Raw genomic sequence first — 22,428 nt, forward strand, 5'->3', positions numbered from 1 at the left:
CGAAACTAAGCATTTTAGGACATACATTTTTTATAAGAACTTTTTTGGCTTATTTTTATCTGCAGAATATGCTGCCGAAGTTTCCGGAATACAGTTCGGAACACCATGTATAACTATTCAATTGTCGTAATAGGACAAAAAATATTATTAAAAATTCAATTCATGACAATTTTTTGGCAAAAACTGTATAATATGAAACTCAAAAGCAGGTTAAAATACACAGTAAATTTTATTAAAATTCCATAGCTAAACTATAACTAAACATTGTGGGTAAATACTGAGTATAAATGACTAAAACAATCATATATTGATATTATTTTATCAAAATATGTGAACTGAAATATTAGTAAGTATATTAAGAATGAACAATTTGAAACCCATGGAAATTCCAATTACCCGAAAGGATATACGTTAAATTTTACGATAGGACGTAAGATAAAGAAATAATAAAATGTCACGTTTCACTTGTGTAATTAGTTACATGCTTTTTTATAATACGCTTTGTTTCTCGCAGTTGTGTAATATCTGAGAAAGATTTGAGTAGAAGCACGTTCGAAAACGTTTTGGATACAATTCCATATACAAGATGTTAATAAAAAATAATCGTTTCTTGTAATATTGGGTACATATTAAGTACCTACTGTTGCCTGAACAATATTTTTATTCTGTTTACTGAATTCAGAAAAATTGAAATATTCAAATTCAATTAGGATTGATTGAGGTATTCAGTTGCTTTCGGTCACTTCCTATTTCACCGGAAATGGCTACAACTTTTGATTTTAAAATACCCTCGGTATTTTTTACGTCATTCGATAGAAAATGACATTCTAAATAGAATGGCATATCATATGTCAACTTTGACATTTTCATTAAAAAAGAAGTAGCATTATATTTTCAATTTAGAGTGCCATGACCATAAATGTAACGACAATTTGACTCGAAATTCCAAGTATGTGATACCAAATTATTCGTAAAAAAATGTCTTTTCCAAATATGCTAATGAGCCACCCTCGTTCCATTTGAAAAAATTGAGTTATGATTGAAAATAAGATTTGGACATCTTTTAACCGGTCATGGCAAGACACGAAAAGCATTAGAGGATCAAATCTATTTTTCCAAAGCTCCTTGATTAAAAATTATTGTTTTCAATACAGCCATGGCACTCTAGATTTAAATTTAAAATACAATATTAAAAGGATTTTTTTGAAAACCAATTTTATTTTTTCCTGTCGATACTTTTAAGAAAATATATATACTCCAGGGTTGTCGCAACTAACGTCGCATCCCCACGCCAAACCGCCACCTGTTACGATCAAGAACATCTTCCTCTTCCAAGTTACGGTCCTCCATTGCCCTTCTGATGGCCTCATTCCAAGATCCTCTAGGCTGTCCTCTTTTTCTTTTTCCAGGAGGTGACCAGTTGTAGATACGGTAGAGCCAAACCACTTAAGGCCCCTCTGTTAGACTCTATCCACTATTGTCTGTGTGGCATCCATTTTGGCTCTGATTTCCACGTTCCTAACTCTGTCCAGTTTAGATACTCCCGCACTGCGTCTCAAATAGTCCATTTCGAATGCATTCAAAGCTCGCTTTTGTTCAGCTTTCAAGGTCCAAACTTCACACCTATAAGTTACTACGGACTCCACTAGCTAATGTAATTACACCAGTTATGTAATTATACTGTCAAAAATGTTGATTTGTTGGGGATTTAAATTTTTGTAGTAACTTAAACAACTTTTGCTAAATGATATATATTTAAACTAGCTTAACCTAGCTTTAAGTTTTTTTTATGTGGCATTAAAAAATATATACCGGGTGCGTCTTAAAAGTGGCTCACCCCTATAACTTTTTTATTTTTTTACATAAATAAACGAGATTTGGTATGTTAGTATATGACATAAATTAGGATTGATTGGTGTATTCAATTGTTTTTGGTCACTTCCTGTTTCACCAGAAATGACTACAACTTTTGATTTTTAAATGGCACCCTCGGTATTTTTTTACTTTATTCGATAGAAAATGATATTCTGAATAGAATGACATATCATATGTTAACTTTTGACATTCTCGCTTAATAAACAATTTTATTTTAAAATTCAATCTAGAGTGCCATGGCTATGATAAAAACACTAATTCTTCATCAATGAGCCTTGGAAAAATAGATTTGATCGTCTAATGTTTTTAGTGTCTTGTTCTGGCCAGTTAGAAAATGCTCAAATCGTATTTTTAATCATATCTCAATTTTTTCAAATGGAACGAGGGTGGCTCATTAGCATATTTGGTAAAAGCATTTTTTTACGAATAATTTAATATCACACACTTGGTATTTCAAATGAAATTTTCGTTTCGAACCGCAAGTTATAATTTCAAATAAACCATATGCGAAAATGTCAAAAGTTGACATATGATATGTCATTCTATTCAGAGTGACCTTTTCTATCGAATAAAGTAAAAAAATATCGGGGGTGCCATTTAAAAATCAAAAGTTGTAGTCATTTCAGGTGAAACCGGAAGTGACCGAAAACAATTGAATACGTCAATCAATTATCGTTGCGAAAATTATCGTTTTTAACTAAAAAAATAAAGTTATAGGGATAAGCCACTTTTGAGACGCTCCCGGTATAACCATAAATTTTCACTCTACCATCAACCCCTATTTTTTAATAATGATATTAGTTAAATTATTCAATAATTTTAATTTAACAACAAATTGTTTTTAAAATTTTTTTGAATACCTTAAATTGAAAAACGTGAAAATGATTGGGTATATACCGGGTATAATAGTATTTACCCAAATTCAATATACCATTTATTGACCTTCTGGGTATACACAGGGTGCAAAATCTTTGTTATTTACCCAAATTTCAATATACCGGGTACTTGCCGGTATATTAAAGCGTTAAGCGTGGCCGGTTCTGCTAGTTAGATACAAAAAAAAATAAGGCAATCTCTAATATGTGTAGTTAATCTGAGTTCAATTACCGCAATACAATAAAAATTACATTAAAATAAATAGATGTACCTATCTATACATTTATTTATCATAATGTAGAAGAGATAGCTTTAAACTGTTCCTTATCACATGAGAACTAAAAAGTAAAAGAAGTGTTTAATTCTTTCTTTTATATATTTATAGTTTAGCTGAGAACAAGAGTACCTCTTATCTTATCTTATTTGTTATTCAAAAGTAAACATACATATGCTGGACAGCACAGGAAAAAGTTGGGTAAATATCGTAAAAAAATTAAAACATTCAACAAAAATCCCCTTAAGGCGCTTACACATACAGCGAACAAATTATGTCGACTGGATTTTGGAATTTCCTCGGTGTTGAAGACATCGGACACCTTCAAAGCTTATACGATTGATTTTAACTTACATAAAAAGCTGAAAGAAATCTCTGGTGTATAGAAGAGAAAATTGGTATCCGTACTGCACAACGCTAGTGGACAAATATTATTGACAAATGAAGACCGATGTGATAAGTGGCAACGACACATACAACAACTATTTGATGACGACACTCGGGAAGCTCCAGAGATACTATTGGCAGATTATGAAACAGAATGTAGTCCAAGTGTACAAAAAACCAAACAAGACTCCCGGCCAGACGAAACACAGACGGAACTAATAAAACTTCTCGACAACGACAGTATATCTGTCTTGACAGCATTCTTTAACCAGGTTAACCAAAATGGAAAATTACCTGGCGACTGGCAGATATCGATATTTATTGCTTTACCCAAAAATACTAAAGCGAGTACTTCAGGCTTATTAGTCTGATGAGCCACATGTTAAAAATACTTTTAAAAATAATCCTCAACCGAATATATGCTAAATGTGAACAGAACATGAAAAGAGCAGTTTGGATTTCGTAGCGGACTAGGCACACGTGAAGCCCTGTTTTGCATGAGGCTATTATTGCAAAAGTGCTGCGAATTTCGCAAGAACATCTATCTGTGCTTCATCGACTTTGAAAAAGCATTTGATCGAGTCAGACATACAGAGCACTTTCAGCATCTGAAATTGTATAACGTAGACAACTATGACATGCGCCTTTTGGTAAACTTATACTACGATCAAAATGATGCTGTTAAGGTCGATGAAGGAACTACAAATGTCATCCAAGTAAAACGAGGAGTAAGGTAAGGATGTGTTTTGTCACCGTTATTATTCATCTTGTGTTCGGAGAACATTTTTAACGAGGCTGTATCCGGCAGAATAGAAGGCGTTAAAATTGGAGGCGAGATCATAAATAACGTAAGTTACGCAGACGACACCGCCATTATCGCAGAAAGCATGGAAGACTTGCAAACACTGCTAGATGGAGTATATAAAGCTAGTTGGAAATGGGGTATTAATATAAATATCAAGAAGACAAAGTGGATGTTTGTGGGTAAAATACTCAATATATTCAATCCCGATAAAAATCAGCGGACACGATATTGAACATGTCTTACTTACTTTGAACAGTCATGGTCATAAAGAAGAATTAAAAACTAACTAAAACTCGGAAATACGCTACTGAATAGCCATTATTGATGCTGATGCGACGGGAAAATTCTTCTTTTTAGTTTTCTTTAGTTTGACACCCACGCAACATTTTATCAATAATTATCTACAATATACAGTAGGATTACTTAGACACAATAAAATGTTTCTTCTTCTCCTGGCCATATTTCAGAAGAAGTAGAAATATTTTATTCGACCTAAGGAATCCTACTGTATATTGTAGATAATTATTGAAAAAATAGTTAACTAACACAAATGATTGCCCACCCAAAACTCAAATATTTAATGATATTAATTACATTATTATTCGATTATCAGAATAGGACAAAAATGGGTATATTGAAAATTTATGTTAGAAATCCAATTAATGACAAATTTTTGGCAAAAACTGTATAAACTGTCTTAATACTTTCTGTTTCCAGAAAAAAAATCAATAGCTAAACCATGACTAAACATTGTGGGTCAACCTATACAGGGTGGTCCGAACTGTATTCCAGAAACTTCGGCAGCATATTCTGCAGATAAAAATAAGTAAAAAAGTTCGTATAAATGTATATCCAAAAATGCTTAGTTTCGGAGATACAGAGTGTAGAAGTTTAATTTTTATTTCGATTTTTTCCAAATAATTTCTGAAGTAACGTCAATATTTGGATGAAAATTGTTGTCTGGAAGTTTTTTGACATGTCATATTGACTAAAAAATAAACACGTTGAGTAGATATTTACTTGACTGAAATAATAAATTTGGAAATTTTTTTATTTTTTTTAAATTAATCATAAATTTTTCTGCGGAAAATGATTTCCTTCAGTTTCTGTTGAACTTTTGGCACAAAAACATTTCAAATTTATGATTTCAGTCTAATAACTATTTAGTCAACATGTTTAATTTATGTCAATAATGATACGTATTGATAAGTTCGATTCCAAATATCTCAAGAAGCAATTTTTACTAAGAGACCTTTTACGTAAAAAATGTCGCCAATGTATATTTTTTTACTCAACAGTTTTATACAGGTACGGACAAAAAGTTATTGCTCTTCAAAACAGTTAAAACACATGTAGGTGGCGCCCCCTAAAAATAGAAGTTATATTGACCTCAAAATCAAATTTCTCATATCAAAAAACTTCCAGACACCAATTTTCATCCATATATTGACGTTACTTGAAAAATTATTTGGAAAAAATCGAAATAAACATGAAACTTCTATACCCTGTATATCCGAAACTAAGCATTCTAGGACATACATTTTTATACAAACTTTTTTACTTATTTTTATCTGCAGAATATGCTGCCGAAGTTTCCGGAATACAGTTCGGAACACCATGTATAACTATTCAATTGTCGTAAGAGGACAAAAAATATTATTAAAAATTATATTAATGACTGGGGTATATTAAAAATTCAATTCATGGCAACTTTTTGGCAAAAACTGTATAATATGAAACTCAAAGGCAGGTTAAAATACACAGTAAATTTTATTAAAATTCCATAGCTAAACCATAACTAAACATTGTGGGTAAATACTGAGTATAAATGACTAAAACAATGATATATTGATATTATTTTATCAAAATATGTGAACTGAAATATTAGTAAGTATATAAAGAATGAACAATTTGAAACCCATGGAAATTCCAATTACCCGAAAGGATATACGTTAAATTTTACGATAGGACGTAAGATAAAGAAATAATAAAATGTCACGTTTCACTTGTGTAATTAGTTACATGCTTTTTTATAATACGCTTTGTTTCTCGCAGTTGTGTAATATCTGAGAAAGATTTGAGTAGAAGCACGTTCTAAAACGTTTTGTTTACAATTCCATATACAAGATGTTAATAAAAAATAATCGTTTCTTGTAATATTGGGTACATATTAAGTACCTACTGTTGCCTGAACAATATTTTTATTCTGTTTACTGAATTCAGAAAAATTGAAATATTCAAATTCAATTAGGATTGATTGAGGTATTCAGTTGCTTTCGGTCTCACTTCCTATTTCACCGGAAATGGCTACAACTTTTGATTTTAAAATATCCTCGGTATTTTTTACGTCATTCGATAGAAAATGACATTCTAAATAGAAGGGCATATCATATGTCAACTTTGACATTTTCATTAAAAAAGAAGTAGCATTATATTTTCAATTTAGAGTGCCATGACCATAAATGTAACGGCAATTTGACTCGAAATTCCAAGTATGTGATACCAAATTATTCGTAAAAAAATGTCTTTTCCAAATATGCTAATGAGCCACCCTCGCTCCATTTGAAAAAATTGAGTTATGATTGAAAATAAGATTTGGACATCTTTTAACCGGTCAGGACGAGACACGAAAAACATCAGACGATCAAATCTATTTTTCCAAAGCTCCTTGATTAAAAATTACTGTTTTTAATACAGCCATGGCACGCTAGATTTAAATTTAAAATACGATATTCGTTATGGATATACGTTAAATTTTACGGTAGAAGATGAGTAGTATTAAATGATGTAGTATGCAAAAATTTGCAATTATATCGTTAGTCATAGTGTATACAGGGTGCTACAAATTCGAGGTACGAGCATTACTATCTCGGTAACCGTAATAGATACGAACATGGTTAAATTGGGACAAAGTTACGCTTTGGGATGTTCACTAAGATGCCATCAAAATTTTATTTAAAATTTCAAGGATTGCTGAATTTTTTGGAAAAAAAAGTTTTTAGAAAGCCAACTTTATTTTTCTGTAATCGATACTTTAGGAAAATATATATACTCCAGGGTTGTCGCGACTAACGTCGCATCCCCGCCTAACCGCCACCTGTTACGATCAAGAACATCTTCATTTTCCAAGTTACAGTCCTCCATTGCCCTTCTGATGGCCTCATTTCAAGATCTTCTAGGCCGTCCTCTTTTCCATTTTCCAGGAGGTGACCAGCTACGGTAGGGCCATCTTTGGTGTTCCATGCGTAGCAAGTGTTCAAACCACTTAAGGCCCCTCTGTTCGTCTCTATCCACTATTGTCTGTGTGGCATCCATTTTGGCTCTGACTTCCACGTTCCTAACTCTGTCCAGTTTAGATACTCCCACATTGCGTCTCAAATAGTCCATTTCGAGTGCATTCAAAGCTCGCTTTTGTTCAGCTTTTAAGGTCCAAACTTCACACCCATAAGTTACTACCGACTCCGTTAGAACTCTTCCAATATGTACTTTTATTGATTTTTGGTCTTATGTTTTTGTCCCACCAGATGCCATTCAGTGCTTCTATAATCTTCCGCCCTTGTTCTAGCAGATACTTCTGTTTTGTCCAGTCCCTTTCTGGTTATAAGTATATGAAATATTTAAACCATTCAACCTGTCTGAGCTGTTCAGTAATAAAATGTCAAATTTATCATCTGAATTGGTCACTAGATATTCCTTTTTATCAATGTTCACAGTAAGGGCCCATTCCGTGTATGCCGAATTTAATCTGCTCATCATGAATTCAAGGTCGTAAGCATCTTGAGCTATGACCACCTGATCATCAGCAAAATTCAATGTAACCAAACAGTCATCTCCTACAGGGACGCACATTCCCCACACCTCTTCTTCCAGTCCTTAAGAACCACTTCCAAATACAGATTAAATAAAAGAGGCGACAGGGGACATCCCTGTCGAAGGCCCTTGGTCGTAAAAATGCCTCAGACAGTCGGTTACCGCTCTTAGGCTGTGTTATTGTACAACGCCTTAATTAAATTTATAAGAGACATTCATCCACATCAGGTTGTTCTAGTATGTACCATGGTTTAACTCTGGGGATGAGTCGTAAGCTTTTGGAAGGTCTACAAAAGCTAGATGTGTATCTTCTTCACGAGAATTCCGTTTTTCTATCAGTTGTTGGATAGTAAATAGAATATCTATACATGAACGCCCTGCAGTAAAACCACTCTCTCTTCACTGATTTTTTGTAAGTAGATATTTTTTTAACTTTATTTCTAATTATTTTTGTAAAAAAAGTCTGCTGAAGGTGCAATTTACACTAAGACCTCTGTAGTTATTCGGGTCCTTTCTGTTCCCTTTTTTATATATAGAGGAGATGATATAGGCTAACTTCCATTCATTAGGTATTTTATTCCGATCTACAAACATCTGCATTAAGTTTGTTATTTCTGTTATAAGACATTCTCCGCCATATTTTAGCATTTCAGCCATAATACCACCCGGTCCTGGAGCTCTACCGTTTTTCATAGACACCAAGGCTTGTTTAACTTCCTCGATCGATATATTTGTTCTAGATTCTGTAATAGTGACGGCTTCATTGTTTTGTAAAAACTGTGGTCGTTGTTCTATTAATAGGTTTTCATAATGTTTCCTTCAATCACTTAAAGATATAGTTCCCGTCCATCGTTCACACGTATTTTAATCACGCGTAGTTTTAAGAAAATCAAAAAACTAATTGCACATTCTTATAGCCACTTTATCAGCGCTATCTGATAGTATTTTTAGATTTTCAAATTAGCTGATAATTTGTGAGATACAGAGGACAACTTATTTTTTTAAATACGGACCTGCATTTTTTATTTGCAGTTTTGAAAGAACTCGGTCTCCTGAGTACAATGGTATGCCACACTTGACACTTTTTTTTGTTTTGGGTGCCTTAACAACAAAAAACTATTTAACTAATGACTAAAAATAATTTCAAAGTCCGACTCTGTTTTTTTTAATTATTTAAATCTGATTATATTCATCGCAAGGAATAACGATCAATAATTAACATTGAATAAGGAAAATTGAGCCAATTTGAAGATTCAAATAAATTATATTCAGCAATTTAAGGAATCATATTTTTATTTTATTTTTTATTGTGAATTTGAAATCTCAATGTACGAATCTAATAATATGCATATTCATCGTAGTTATAAATAAAATAAACTACAAACTAGTTTCTAATGCTCTACGAAAAGGTTACCACCCTCCCTATTGCGCAAATTTATTTTCCGTTCAATTTTATTTATAGTTCTTTGAACTTTCTTCTTATGCTGGGATTCGAGTAATGTTTTCATTTGTATATTGTGCAATATTTTATTGCGTTTGATTTTCAATATTCAATGTTTTACCTCACGTCATTGTTAAGTTTGAAAGCTTATCAATATTGTAACGATGAATAGATTAAATATTTAAAAAAACAGAGCCGGACTTGAAATTAGTTTAAATGAATTGTGTTCAAATGTCCGAAATGAAAAAAAAAATTAAGTGTGATATATCATTGTACTCAGGAGACCCGGTTCTTTCAAAATCTGAAATAAAAAATTTAGGTCCGTATTTAAAAAAATTAAGTTTCTCACTAACTGTTTCTCACAAATTATCAGCTAATTTGAAAATCTAAAAATACTATCAGATAGCCCTTATAAAGTTGCTATAAGAATGTGCAATTAGTTTTTTGATTTTCTTAAAAGTAACGACAGGAAAAAATAAAATTAATTTTCAAAAAAATCCGTTTTGTCCAGAAAACTCAGCAATCCTTGAAAATTTTAAAACTTTTTTGATGGCATCTTGGTGAAAGCGCAACTTTGCCCCAATTTAACTATCTTCGTATCTATTACGGTTACCGAGATACCAATGCTCGTACCTCAAATTTGTAGCACCCTGTATAGCTGTAGACTGAGATAGAATTTAATTTCCATGAAGTTTTCCATTGGTCTTTCACAATTCCTTATTTTTTGCAGGTGTTTGTGAGCAACTCACTAGCAAACTTGTACACAAAGATTTCGACGGATACAGACTGGCAGTTAAAATACACAGGAATACCAGTAGTCATCCTCGATTTTGGTGAAGCTAGGGCAAGAGACAAACGAAAAATACAAATTGCTCTGGCTGAAAGAGGTAAATGAAATAATTTTAATACTGTATCGACAAGCTTTATTTCACTATACCGTAACATATTTTTTTAATTAATTAGTCAACACAAATAGTACTCAACTAACAAACTGTTTAATAAATGGCTGCTAGTTTTGGAGAATTAAATGTCCGTCCTCAGGCTACGACAAAAAAAAGGAAAACATGCGGGGTGAGTCAACGATAGAGTAAAGTCCATTATCTCATTTGTTTCGAGGTTTACAAAAAAATATTAAATATAAAAGTTATAGAGGTGGTTCAGATACATATTTTAAAATTATTATACAGTATACAAGGTGCTTCAAAAAAGTGTGGCGAATATAACATAGGCTTTTTTAAATGCAACACCCTATTTTTTATTTTATTTTTAGATTCTGCGTAAAATTCCATAACTTTTTTATATATAATATAGAAAACAAATTTCTTGCAGTATAGGTGTATATAATAAAATTATATAAGGATTCTTGCCACTTAACTGCTGATATAGAAATTTAATTCTACGCTGTGTTTGTCATAATACGGATCAACCTGCTCTCACTACCGGTTTCGGAGCCCTACTCCATCATCAGGTGAGCTTGGGCAGATCCACAAAATGACAACCACAGCGCAGAGATAGTTAATTCCGACTTGTCGGAATGTGTCGGTTAGATATTAAGTCCCGAACGGGAGATAGCGGCCTGTGTGCAATGCTAGTACTTTCGTACCACCGAGGCGCAACTATCGATAGTAAAAGGATGGTAAAAGGCTTTTTTTTCAGGCAAGCCAAATTATAAAATAGAAAACAAATTTCTTGCAGTATAGGTGTATATAATAAAATTATATAAGGATTCTTGCCACTTAACTGCTGATATAGAAATTTAATTTTACGCTGTGTTTGTCATAATGCGTATCAACCTGCTCTCACTACCGGTTTCGGAGCCCTACTCCATCATCAGGTGAGCTTGGGCAGATCCACAAAATGACAACCACCAGCGCAGAGATAGTTAATTCCGACTTGTCGGAATGTGTCGGTTAGATATTAAGTCCCGAACGGGAGATAGCGGCCTGTGTGCAATGGTAGTACTTTCGTACCACCGAGGCGCAACTATCGATAGTAAAATCTGCCCAACCTCACCTGATGATGGAGTAGGGCTCCGAAACCGGTAGTGAGAGCAGGTTGATCCGCATTATGACAAACACAGTGTAGAATTAAATTTCTATATCAGCAGTTAAGTGGCAAGAATCCTTATATAATTTTATTTATATATAATGTTATATACCTAAAATTAATAGTTTTTGTTATATTTAAATTTGTTTAAACAAATGTTAGATTGCAGTGGGTTAAAAAATTGTCAATGATGGCATTGATTCTGAAGTTGGACAACTAAAATTTGGTAGGAGAATTTTATAGAGATATAGAAAAAGACCTATGTAAAGATATTTTAGTTAGATGTTACAGGGTGTTCAAAATATATTTAGGAATTTCAACTACTTAAAACTAAGGAATTTTATTTCTTTTAAATTGTACACCCTATATATTATCATTTTTTCTGATAGATTTTACCAAACTCTTCAACTTTTATTAAGAATGACATTATACCTATTTTTATTACTTTGCGATTTATTCCAATTTTTTCTATTTTTACCCATATTTTTAATACAATTGGGCTATAACATCATAGTTACCATGACAAAAAGTAATAATTATCACAATTTCATGTCTGTTAAGCAAGTTAAGAACAAAATTTGAATTTTAGTTTAATTTGTTGTAATAAGTATAAATAGTAGAGATAATAGTTACAGATTTTCTTGAAATGAATTAGTCAATGTGATTGATATACACGGACAAACAGAGAAACCACATTTTTGGTTCAATTACTATATATTATATAATTGCTTTGCTAACTTCTATAAGGATAGATGTATATTATCTAGAAAACATCTTCAGTGTGTAATGGGACAGTTTCATGGCAGTAGTAATATTGGCTTTACCAAATGAATTATAAACCATAATTACTACGAGAAAAAACTTTACTGTATGTCGAAGAAAATTCATATATCAGTAATCTTCAGCAATTAGGTAATCTAGTATTACCCTAATCTGTGGCTATTCGCCTCGACGAAAAATCCCAAGTGTTATCTTTCATAATAAAAAAATACACCAAGAAATTCACTACTGCGATTTAGTTTATTTGAGTAAAGTTAATTAATTTTAACTAATACCGGCAATTTTACCTAATTATGAAGCTACTTGTTAAAGGTAAGTAATAAATAGTTTTGTTTTGTCATGGTAACTATGATTTTATAGGGTAATTGTATTGAAAATATGGGTAAAAATAGAAAAAATGGGAATAAATCGCAAACTATTAAAAATAGGAACAGGACATACTTAATAAAAGTTGAAGAGTTTTGTTAAATCTATCAGAAAAAATGATAATATAATAGGGGTGTCCTATTTAAAAAATTTGGAGATTTTTTAATTAAGTAGTTGAAATTCATAAATATATTTTGAACACCCTGTATCATTTAACTAAAATATCTTTACATATATCTTTTTTTTTTCATCTCTATAAAACTCTCCTACCAAATTTTGGTACTCCAACTTCAGAAACAATGGCACCACTGACAATTTTTTACCACACTGCAATTTAACATTTGTTTAAATAAATTGAAATATTACAAAAACTATTAATTTTAGGTATATAACATTATATATAAAAAAGTTATGAAATTTTACGCAGAATCTAAAAATAGAATAAAAATAGGGTGTTGCATTTAAAAAAACATACGTTATAGCCGCCACACTTTTTTGAAGCACCTTGTATATCTCTCTATACTTGTATACTAAAAATAATTTTAAAATGTGTATCTTAACCATCCCTACAATTTTTATATTAAACATTTTTTTGTAAAGCTTGAAACAAATGAGATAATGGACTTTACTCTGTCGTTGACTCACCCTGTACAAAATGCATTAATGTAAATGCATTTTACAGATTCAACATTATAGTTGAAAACTAAACACTACTTTGTAATACCAAAATATTCAATTTGGATATATATTTTCCTTAATTTTTGGATTTTATCTGCATTGTCCTGAGGATTGAAACTAGGTTTCTTGGAAAGTAGTAGCCATTTAACTACAGGTATTCGTTTTTTTAAAAACTAATTTATATATTTTCTTTATTTTGGATTTATAATGGGTCTGTATTCATGGTCCCTTACGGACTTTCATTTGTTTTTTGATCTAATATTTGCAATCGGTATTTCAATTAAAAAACATAATACATAAATTTTATTCAAAACGTGTAAAAATATGATGTAGGGTAAACTCAATAATTTGTTGTTTTATTTTACATTGTCAATAAATTATATTGGTAGTTTTTAAAACTGTTATAAAAATATATAATTCTAATAAAAATAGGTAAAATATAATAATTATTTATTAACACTAACATCCGATACGCTACTGAAGCTGGTAAATCAAATTTGCATATCTAAATTCTTTGACAAGTAGTAAATAAAAGCAAAAATGCAAGAAAAAATATGTAATTAGTTGATTTTAAGTGAATTTCATAAATGATCGGTTAACTACACGTATGTATATTATACAGGGCGAGTCTTAAATAAGTGCAAATATTTTCAGGGGTGGTATATTTCGACCCCAGGAACACGTCTATGAGGTTTTTTTCGTTAAAAAAAGATGTTGAAAATCGTGCATTTTCTTTTAAATTTCCGTGTATATTTTTCGAAAACTTTTTAGAACTGCCTGTTCACCGCAAATTTTCGGCTTTACGGCTTTACTCTATGGTTACGGCAATAAAAGGGATGCAAATACAGAAAAAATCCGGTGGCTCTCAAAATTTTAAAAAAAAATCTTTTTTTTTTAATTTTCAAACATAAATAACTCGGTTATTTTGGACTTATCTGAAAAATGGTAAAGACTAAATATGTTTCTTTTATCGAGATCTACCAGCCCTGAAAATGTTTGCACTTATTTAAGACTCACCCTGTATAGTCACTTTCTATTATTTCAGAAAAGTTTAAAATATCGTGGTAAAAGGTAAAATATATGTGAAAACAAACATGAATAAAATTAAGAGCAAGTTAGAACTTAGAACACACAACAATCTGAACAGGCACATATCAGATATTTATCCATTGTAGTCCACTCACCTACACATATTACTGAAAGGTATAGACTGCTCGTAAAACGTATTACTTATTTACCAGTTATTAATATTGTTATTGTACTTAAGCGTGTTTCTTTACAAAATATTAATAATGAAATATAGAGAGAATAAACTAATAATGAACTGGAAAACTTATTTATTTTTATATTTTACGTTTGAAACTAATTTATAAAGTAATTAGTAATTATTACTTAATTTATCACTACTGTTTCCAGTTTCCATACAATATACAGGGTTGTTCACCACATACGACACGGAGTATTGTAGCTAAACAATGAGATTTTTACAAATTGTAAGTTTGGGGTTCGTTGAAGGACTATTAGAGCTACAATTTAAAAATATTTTTACAAGATACAGAGTGTCCCAAATAAGTAAAAACTATTATACTTGTATTTTTTTAAATGGAACACCCTATATATTTTACGTGAATCAGATGCACAATGTAACTGTCTATCAAATTGTATTATACTATTTTTTACCCATCTCTTCAAGTGTTCGTAGAAAATGCATTTTCTTATAATTTAGACCTCATTTATCACTATACCCATGGAATATTGACATTTCAGATTTTTTTAAAGCAACATATATGTACAAAATGTATTGCAAGCCCATTGGTATACAAAAAAAACTATTTAAATCTTTGTGAAAGAGTATACCTATTAAATTAATTAAATTTATTAAATTTATTAATTTATTAATTAAATATACCTACCACCATTATTTCCGACCAAAAATTAGTCAATTACATACTTTTAAATTGTTTTAATTAATATAATATTCTAAATAAATGTGAATTTGGCTCAGAAATCAATATAATAATAAGTTATGAAAATGAACGTCTCTGTTTTTATAAACAAGCATTCGTCAAAAAATGAAATAAAATTTATAAAGTGTTACTTTTTACCACACTGTCTAATACACACACAAAATTCAGTTTTTTAGTATTTGGAGCAATTATTATTAATCAATGTAAACAGTCAGTTAATGTAGTTTGAATACTGGGATCATATTAATTGGTCCTTTTTAACAAACAATATTTAAACAGTTTTTTTTTATTTTTTAATGAAATAAGCGAACTATATCCACAATAGTAGTATCTGTACTCTTTGAAAATTTGTTACATCTTTAAAAATAATCTAAAATCTCAATATTCCATGGGTATATTGATAAATGAGGTCTAAATTATAAGATAATGCATTTTCTACGAAAACTTGAAGAAATAGGTAAAAAATGGTATAATACAATTTGATAGACAATTACATTGTGCATCTGATTCATGTAAAATATATAGGGTGTTCTATTTAAATTAAACAAGTTATTGCAGTTTAAAGCTAGTAATTATTTAATATAAATTTTTGGGCACTCTGTATAAGGTAGTAAAATTTTTATTATTGCAACACAATATCTGATCAATAAATAATCTCCAGTAAATATTTAGTATTAAAAACTTTGATACCCTTGGAGAAATGAAGCCTTAAATTTTTTACTGCAATTTCATAAAATTGAAAATATTTCAAAAACGGTAACGTTTAAGTGTGATAAACCTTAATCAAATTTACCTTTATTTCAATCGTAGAATATAAAAATAGAATAATATACAGGGTGTTCCATTTAAAAAAACTACAACTATAATATTTTTAACTTATTTGGGACACTCTGTATCTTGTAAAAATATTTTTAAAATGTAGCTCTAATAGTCCTTCAACGAACCCAAAACTTACAATTTTTAAAAATCTAATCGTTTAGCTACAATACTCCGTGTCGTATGTGGTAAACAACCCTGTATATATATTTCAGTGTTTCCATAGAAAGAAGCTTTGATATAACAGTTATAACAATATAAAATAAAACAGATAGGATTTGTGAATTTAAAATAAGCTTTTAATTTGTTAATTCTTAACATTACATTTGGCGACGAGGATTAAGACAAGCATGGAATTTGTTAATCAAATAAAGCCTTTCGATATGACCAATGATCCAGAAAATATGGGAGGAAGATGGACAAAATGGCTAAAATGGTTTGAGAATTTTCTCTTAGCAACAAATATAACAGACGATAAGAGACAAAAGGCACTTTTGTTACATTATGCTGAAGACGAAGTATTTGATATTTTTTCAACAGATATTGCAAACTCTGAGCAATCGCTATTTGAGTTAGTCGCAAAAACAAAATTAAATAATTATTTTGTACCTAAAAAATGAAGAGTTTGAAATATATAAATTTCAACAAGCTGTACAAGAATCGCATGAAACAATTGATGATCATTACACTAAATTATTAAAATTATGTTCTTTTCCTCCTCTCTTCTTGTCAGCATATTTCTTTTGTTGTAATTTACTCTGGGTTATCTAGGAATTGTAAAAACTAAGCAGTTATTGAGAACAAACATTTTGTTTCCTAATATTGACAAAATCACAGAACAATATATTAATAAATGTGTTGCTTGTCAAGCAGTTACGTCTCAAAACACTAGAGATACTGTGAAATCATCAGATATTCCAAAAACACCATTTGAAAGAGTTGATTTGATTTAGATTATGCTGGACCTTATAATGGAAAGTATATATTTATATTAGTTGATGAATGTTCTAGGTTTCCAATAACTGAAATTGTTAATTCTACTTCATTTCAAAGTTATAAAACTGTTATAAAAATATATAATTCTAATAAAAATAGGTAAAATATAATAATTATTTATTAACACTAACATCCGATACGCTACTGAAGCTGGTAAATCAAATTTGCATATCTAAATTCTTTGACAAGTAGTAAATAAAAGCAAAAATGCAAGAAAAAATATGTAATTAGTTGATTTTAAGTGAATTTCATAAATGATCGGTTAACCACACGTATGTAAATTATACAGGGCGAGTCTTAAATAAGTGCAAATATTTTCAGGGGTGGTATATTTCGACCCCAGGAACACGTCTATGAGGTTCTTTTCGTTAAAAAAAGATGTTGAAAATCGTGCATTTTCTTCTAAATTTCCGTGTATATTTTTCGAAAACTTTTTAGAACTGCCTGTTCACCGCAAATTTTCACACGGTATAATTTCTTAATTTCTGATATTACCATAGTTAGGGCTTTACTCTATGGTTACGGCAATAAAAGTGATGTAAATACAGAAAAAAGTCTTCTTGTCAGCATATTTCTTTTGTTGTAATTTACTCTTGGTCATCTAGGAATTGTAAAAACTAAGCAGTTATTGAGAACAAAAGTTTTGTTTCCTAATATTGACAAAATCACAGAACAATATATTAATAAATGTGTTGCTTGTCAAGCAGTTACGTCTCAAAACACTAGAGATACTGTGAAATCATCAGATATTCCAAAAACACCATTTGAAAGAGTTGATTTGATTTAGATTATGCTGGACCTTGTAATAGAAAGTATATATTTGTATTAGTTGATGAATGTTCTAGGTTTCCAATAACTGAAATTGTTAATTCTACTTCATTTCAAAGTTATATAACTGTTATAAAAATATATAATTCTAATAAAAATAGGTAAAATATAATAATTATTTATTAACACTAACATCCGATACGCTACTGAAGCTGGTAAATCAAATTTGCATATCTAAATTCTTTGACAAGTAGTAAATAAAAGCAAAAATGCAAGAAAAAATATGTAATTAGTTGATTTTAAGTGAATTTCATAAATGATCGGTTAACTACACGTATGTAAATTATACAGGGCGAGTCTTAAATAAGTGCAAATATTTTCAGGGGTGGTATATTTCGACCCCAGGAACACGTCTATGAGGTTTTTTTCGTTAAAAAAAGATGTTGAAAATCGTGCATTTTCTTTTAAATTTCCGTGTATATTTTTCGAAAACTTTTTAGAACTGCCTGTTCGCCGCAAATTTTCCCACGGTATAATTTCTGATATTACCATAGTTAGGGCTTTACTCTATGGTTACGGCAATAAAAGGGATGCAAATAGGTACAGAAAAAAGTCTTCTTGTCAGCATATTTCTTTTGTTGTAATTTACTCTGGGTCATCTAGGAATTGTAAAAACTAAGCAGTTATTGAGAACAAAAGTTTTGTTTCCTAATATTGAGAAAATCGCAGAACAATATATTAATAAATGTGTTGCTTGTCAAGCAGTTACGTCTCAAAACACTAGAGATACTGTGAAATCATCAGATATTCCAAAAACACCATTTGAAAGAGTTGATTTGGTTTAGATTATGCTGGACCTTATAATGGAAAGTATATATTTATATTAGTTGATGAATGTTCTAGGTTTCCAATAACTGAAATTGTTAATTCTACTTCATTTCAAAGTTTGAAACCTATTTTGGAGAAGGTTTTTACTACATTTGGTATCCCAGGTATGGTAAAATCTGATAATGGACCACCATTTAATGGACATGAATTTACTAAGTTTTAGATAAGTACAGTATAACACACCATAAGGTTGCACCATATTGGCCAGAAGCAAATGGAATGGCTGAACATTTTATAAAAATGTTTAAAAAAACTTTGAAATGTTCACTAATTGAAAATGGAGAACCTTATGGTGACATGAATCTGTTTCTTTTTAACTACAGAAGTACACCTCATTCATCCACCGGAATTTCACCATTTGAAATTGTATTTAACAGAAAAATTAATAAGACTATGTTAAGTGAAGATATTTTAAAACAGGAAATTTTAGAAAAATACAAAAAGAGTAAATTACAACAAAAGAAATATGCTGACAAGAAGAGAGGAGGAAAAGAACAGAACAAGCAAAATAAAAACACACATTATCCCCAGTTTATGAAATTTATCCTTATGAAATTATCAAAATATCGGGAACCAAAATTAAAGCGATAAGAAATAATAAAATCATAGAAAGAAATGTGTCACTTTTTAAGAAATATATTGGAGAAAATCAACACGAAAAGTCACATTCAGATGATGATTTCATCTTGACTCAAGAAAGGGTACCTGAAGGGGAATCTATTTTAGATCATGACATTTATGAAAATAATGAAGAGAATATGCAAAATTATGAAGAGGAAGATCATATTGAACCAAATGAACTTAGACCTAACAGAAAAATTAAGATTCCAAATTATTTAAATGATTATGCATTAGAGGAATTTTTAATAAAGACGAAGGGAAAAATGTAACATCCTAATAATATTCTGCGTATATATATTTCAGTGTTTCCATAGAAATAAGCTTTGATATAAAAGTTGTGACAATATAAAATAAAACAGTCAGATTTGTGAATTTAACATAAGCTTTTAATTTATTAATTCTTAACATTACAACGGTGAAACAGGAAGTGGCCAAAAACAATTGAATACGTCAATCAGTCCTAATTTATGTCATATACTAATATACCAAATTCCGTTTTTTATCTGAAAAAACAAAAAATTTATAGGGGTGAGCCGCTTTTCAAAAACACCCGGTATATATATTTTTTGGTTATCGGCGGTTCAAAAAATATATGTAAGATGGAATTTCAAAATCATTTCTGCGTAACTATCTCCCGTTTATCGCTTTCATATAATATTGTCTTTTTTCTGAAATTAATTTATAAATTCAATAATTATTGATAAGACACAAGATCCATATTTTATTGTCACAGTTTTATACAGAATACCGAAAATTGAAATATATGCACTAAATATTAAATTAAAACTAAAAGAATTTCGAACCTCCTCGACTTTATTCATTTTGCTTGACGTTTCGTTTTTGAGTTTATAATCATCTGCTGATGATGCTAACATGGTTAGCGAAACGCGCGTCCAGTGTAAAAGTAAAAGTGTTTTAGTGTATTGTGGTGATTTAGTGTTTTTATTTTGCAACGTTTCTGTGAGATTCTTTGTTGACAACCCGGGCTTCCGACCATTTTATGTTGTGGTGCTTGGACCACACATGATCTGCAATGACCAGCTTCATTGTTTCACCTCTTTCCGTATGTGTTTATGTTCGTCCAATCGTACAGGTAGAGGGCGTTTTGTCTCTCCAATATACGACTCACCGCACTCGCAAGGTACCTGGTAGATGCACTCCTTCTCTTGGTTTGATGATTCAGGTTTTGTTTTTGTTAGGACACTTCTTAGAGTAGTCCCAGACTTAAAAACAGTTTTAATTTTATACTGCTTAGCTATTCACCTGATCTTCTCCAATGTACCTTTCACATATCGTCAAAAGAGAAAGAGCATCCTCCTCAGGCTGGCGCACCAATAAGTCGCAGACTTGCAATTGGATATATATATATATATATATATATATATATATATATATATATATATATATATATTATTTAATTTTTTCTTGGCTTTAGGTTTATATATATATATATATATATATATATATATATATATATATATATATATATATATATATATATATATATATATATATATATTAAACCTAAAGCCAAGAAAAATTAAATAAATATATATATATATATATATATATATATATATATATATATATATATATATATATATATATATATTTTATTTAATTTTTTCTTGGCTTTAGGTCAGGTAAAAATGAGAAAAACGGTTTTTTTATATTAAATATTTCATGACGTTTCGACCTGGTAGGGTCTTTATCAAAATTTATTACTAAAAAAAAATTTTATAGTCACATTATGAACGTACTAATTAAAAATAATAGTAATATATATATAAAAATTCTATTTTGTTACCTTGAACGTAGATTGTTTACTTATTACAACTTATCATTTTCTTTCTGAAATCTATTTTTATAAGGTGGCATGAGAGAAAAAAATATATAAAAAGCCTACCTTAGCGAAGAAAATATATCCAAATTGGTTTCCACACACATAACACAAAACTATCAATAAAGTCGTCACAATTTTTAAAGAGACAGTGCATATATATATATATATATATATATATATATATATATATATATATATATATATATATATATATATATATATATATATATATATATATATATATATATATATATATATATATATATATATATATATATATATATATATATATATATATATATATATATATATATATATATAAACGGGATTTGGGTTTAAGTATTTAATACTCATATCCAACTACAGCCTATTGCTGCCTTCCCAAGTTACCCTACGCCACACATCTCGATTTAGAGCGTCATCAGCTTCTAGGTTACGAGCTTCCAGCTTCCGTAACCCTTCCGTTCCAGGATTTTCTAGGTCTACCTCTCTTTCTTCTGCCCTGGGGAGCCCATTGAAAAACTCTTTTTGGCCACTTGTTCTCCGGCATACGCAGAGGCTGTGTCCAAACCATTTTAAGCTGGATTTTTCGATTCGATCCAGTACTGTCTCCTCCGATGCATTCATGATACGCCTGACCTCGATGTTTGTCTTTTTTTCCATCCTAGATATACCTGCACTTCTTCTAAGGTAGTCCATTTCAACAACTTGGATTTTGCGCTTCGCGTCTGCACTCAGCTCTGAACCATAGCAAAGAACTGACTCCACCAATGTTCTTCCAAGTCTCTTTTTAGTTGTTGCAGATAAGTTTCGGTCCCACCAGAGGCTGTTAAGACATCCAATAACTTGTTTGCTCTTCTGAATTCGGGTTTGTATTTCTTCTTTGCCCAAACCCTCGTTGTTGATAGTAGCACCCAGGTATTTAAATTTGTCTACTTGTTGAATCTGGACGTTATCATTAATGAAGACTTCAAAACAAGTGTTGGAATTGACAGCTAAGTATTCGGTCTTCTTTAGACTAACCTGAAGTCCCCATTTGTTGTATACTTGATAAAGCCTCTTAGTCATGAACTCTAGATCGTATGAGTCCTGCGCAATCACGACCTGATCGTCTGCAAAGCTCAGGGTAAATAGTGTGTTGTCCCCAATGGGTATTCCCATACCTTGATATTTCGTCTTCCATTCCCTAAG

The 22,428-nt window shown here is 30.5% G+C and overlaps 1 protein-coding gene across 1 annotated transcript in view; it reads left to right on the plus strand.

Annotated features, from left to right (window-relative positions):
• Positions 1 to 22,428, plus strand: part of LOC115874912 — a 181,296-nt gene that overhangs the window by 149,577 nt on the left and 9,291 nt on the right. The window contains exon 5 of the mRNA XM_030890208.1: positions 10,199 to 10,355. Coding sequence (XP_030746068.1) covers positions 10,199 to 10,355 — 157 coding nt within the window. The remainder of the gene's footprint in view (positions 1 to 10,198; positions 10,356 to 22,428) is intronic.

Source organism: Sitophilus oryzae, unplaced genomic scaffold (genome assembly GCF_002938485.1).
Source record: "Sitophilus oryzae breed Bouriz unplaced genomic scaffold, Soryzae_2.0 scaffold_1307_pilon_pilon, whole genome shotgun sequence".
In the NCBI taxonomy this organism is placed as follows: domain Eukaryota; kingdom Metazoa; phylum Arthropoda; class Insecta; order Coleoptera; family Curculionidae; genus Sitophilus; species Sitophilus oryzae.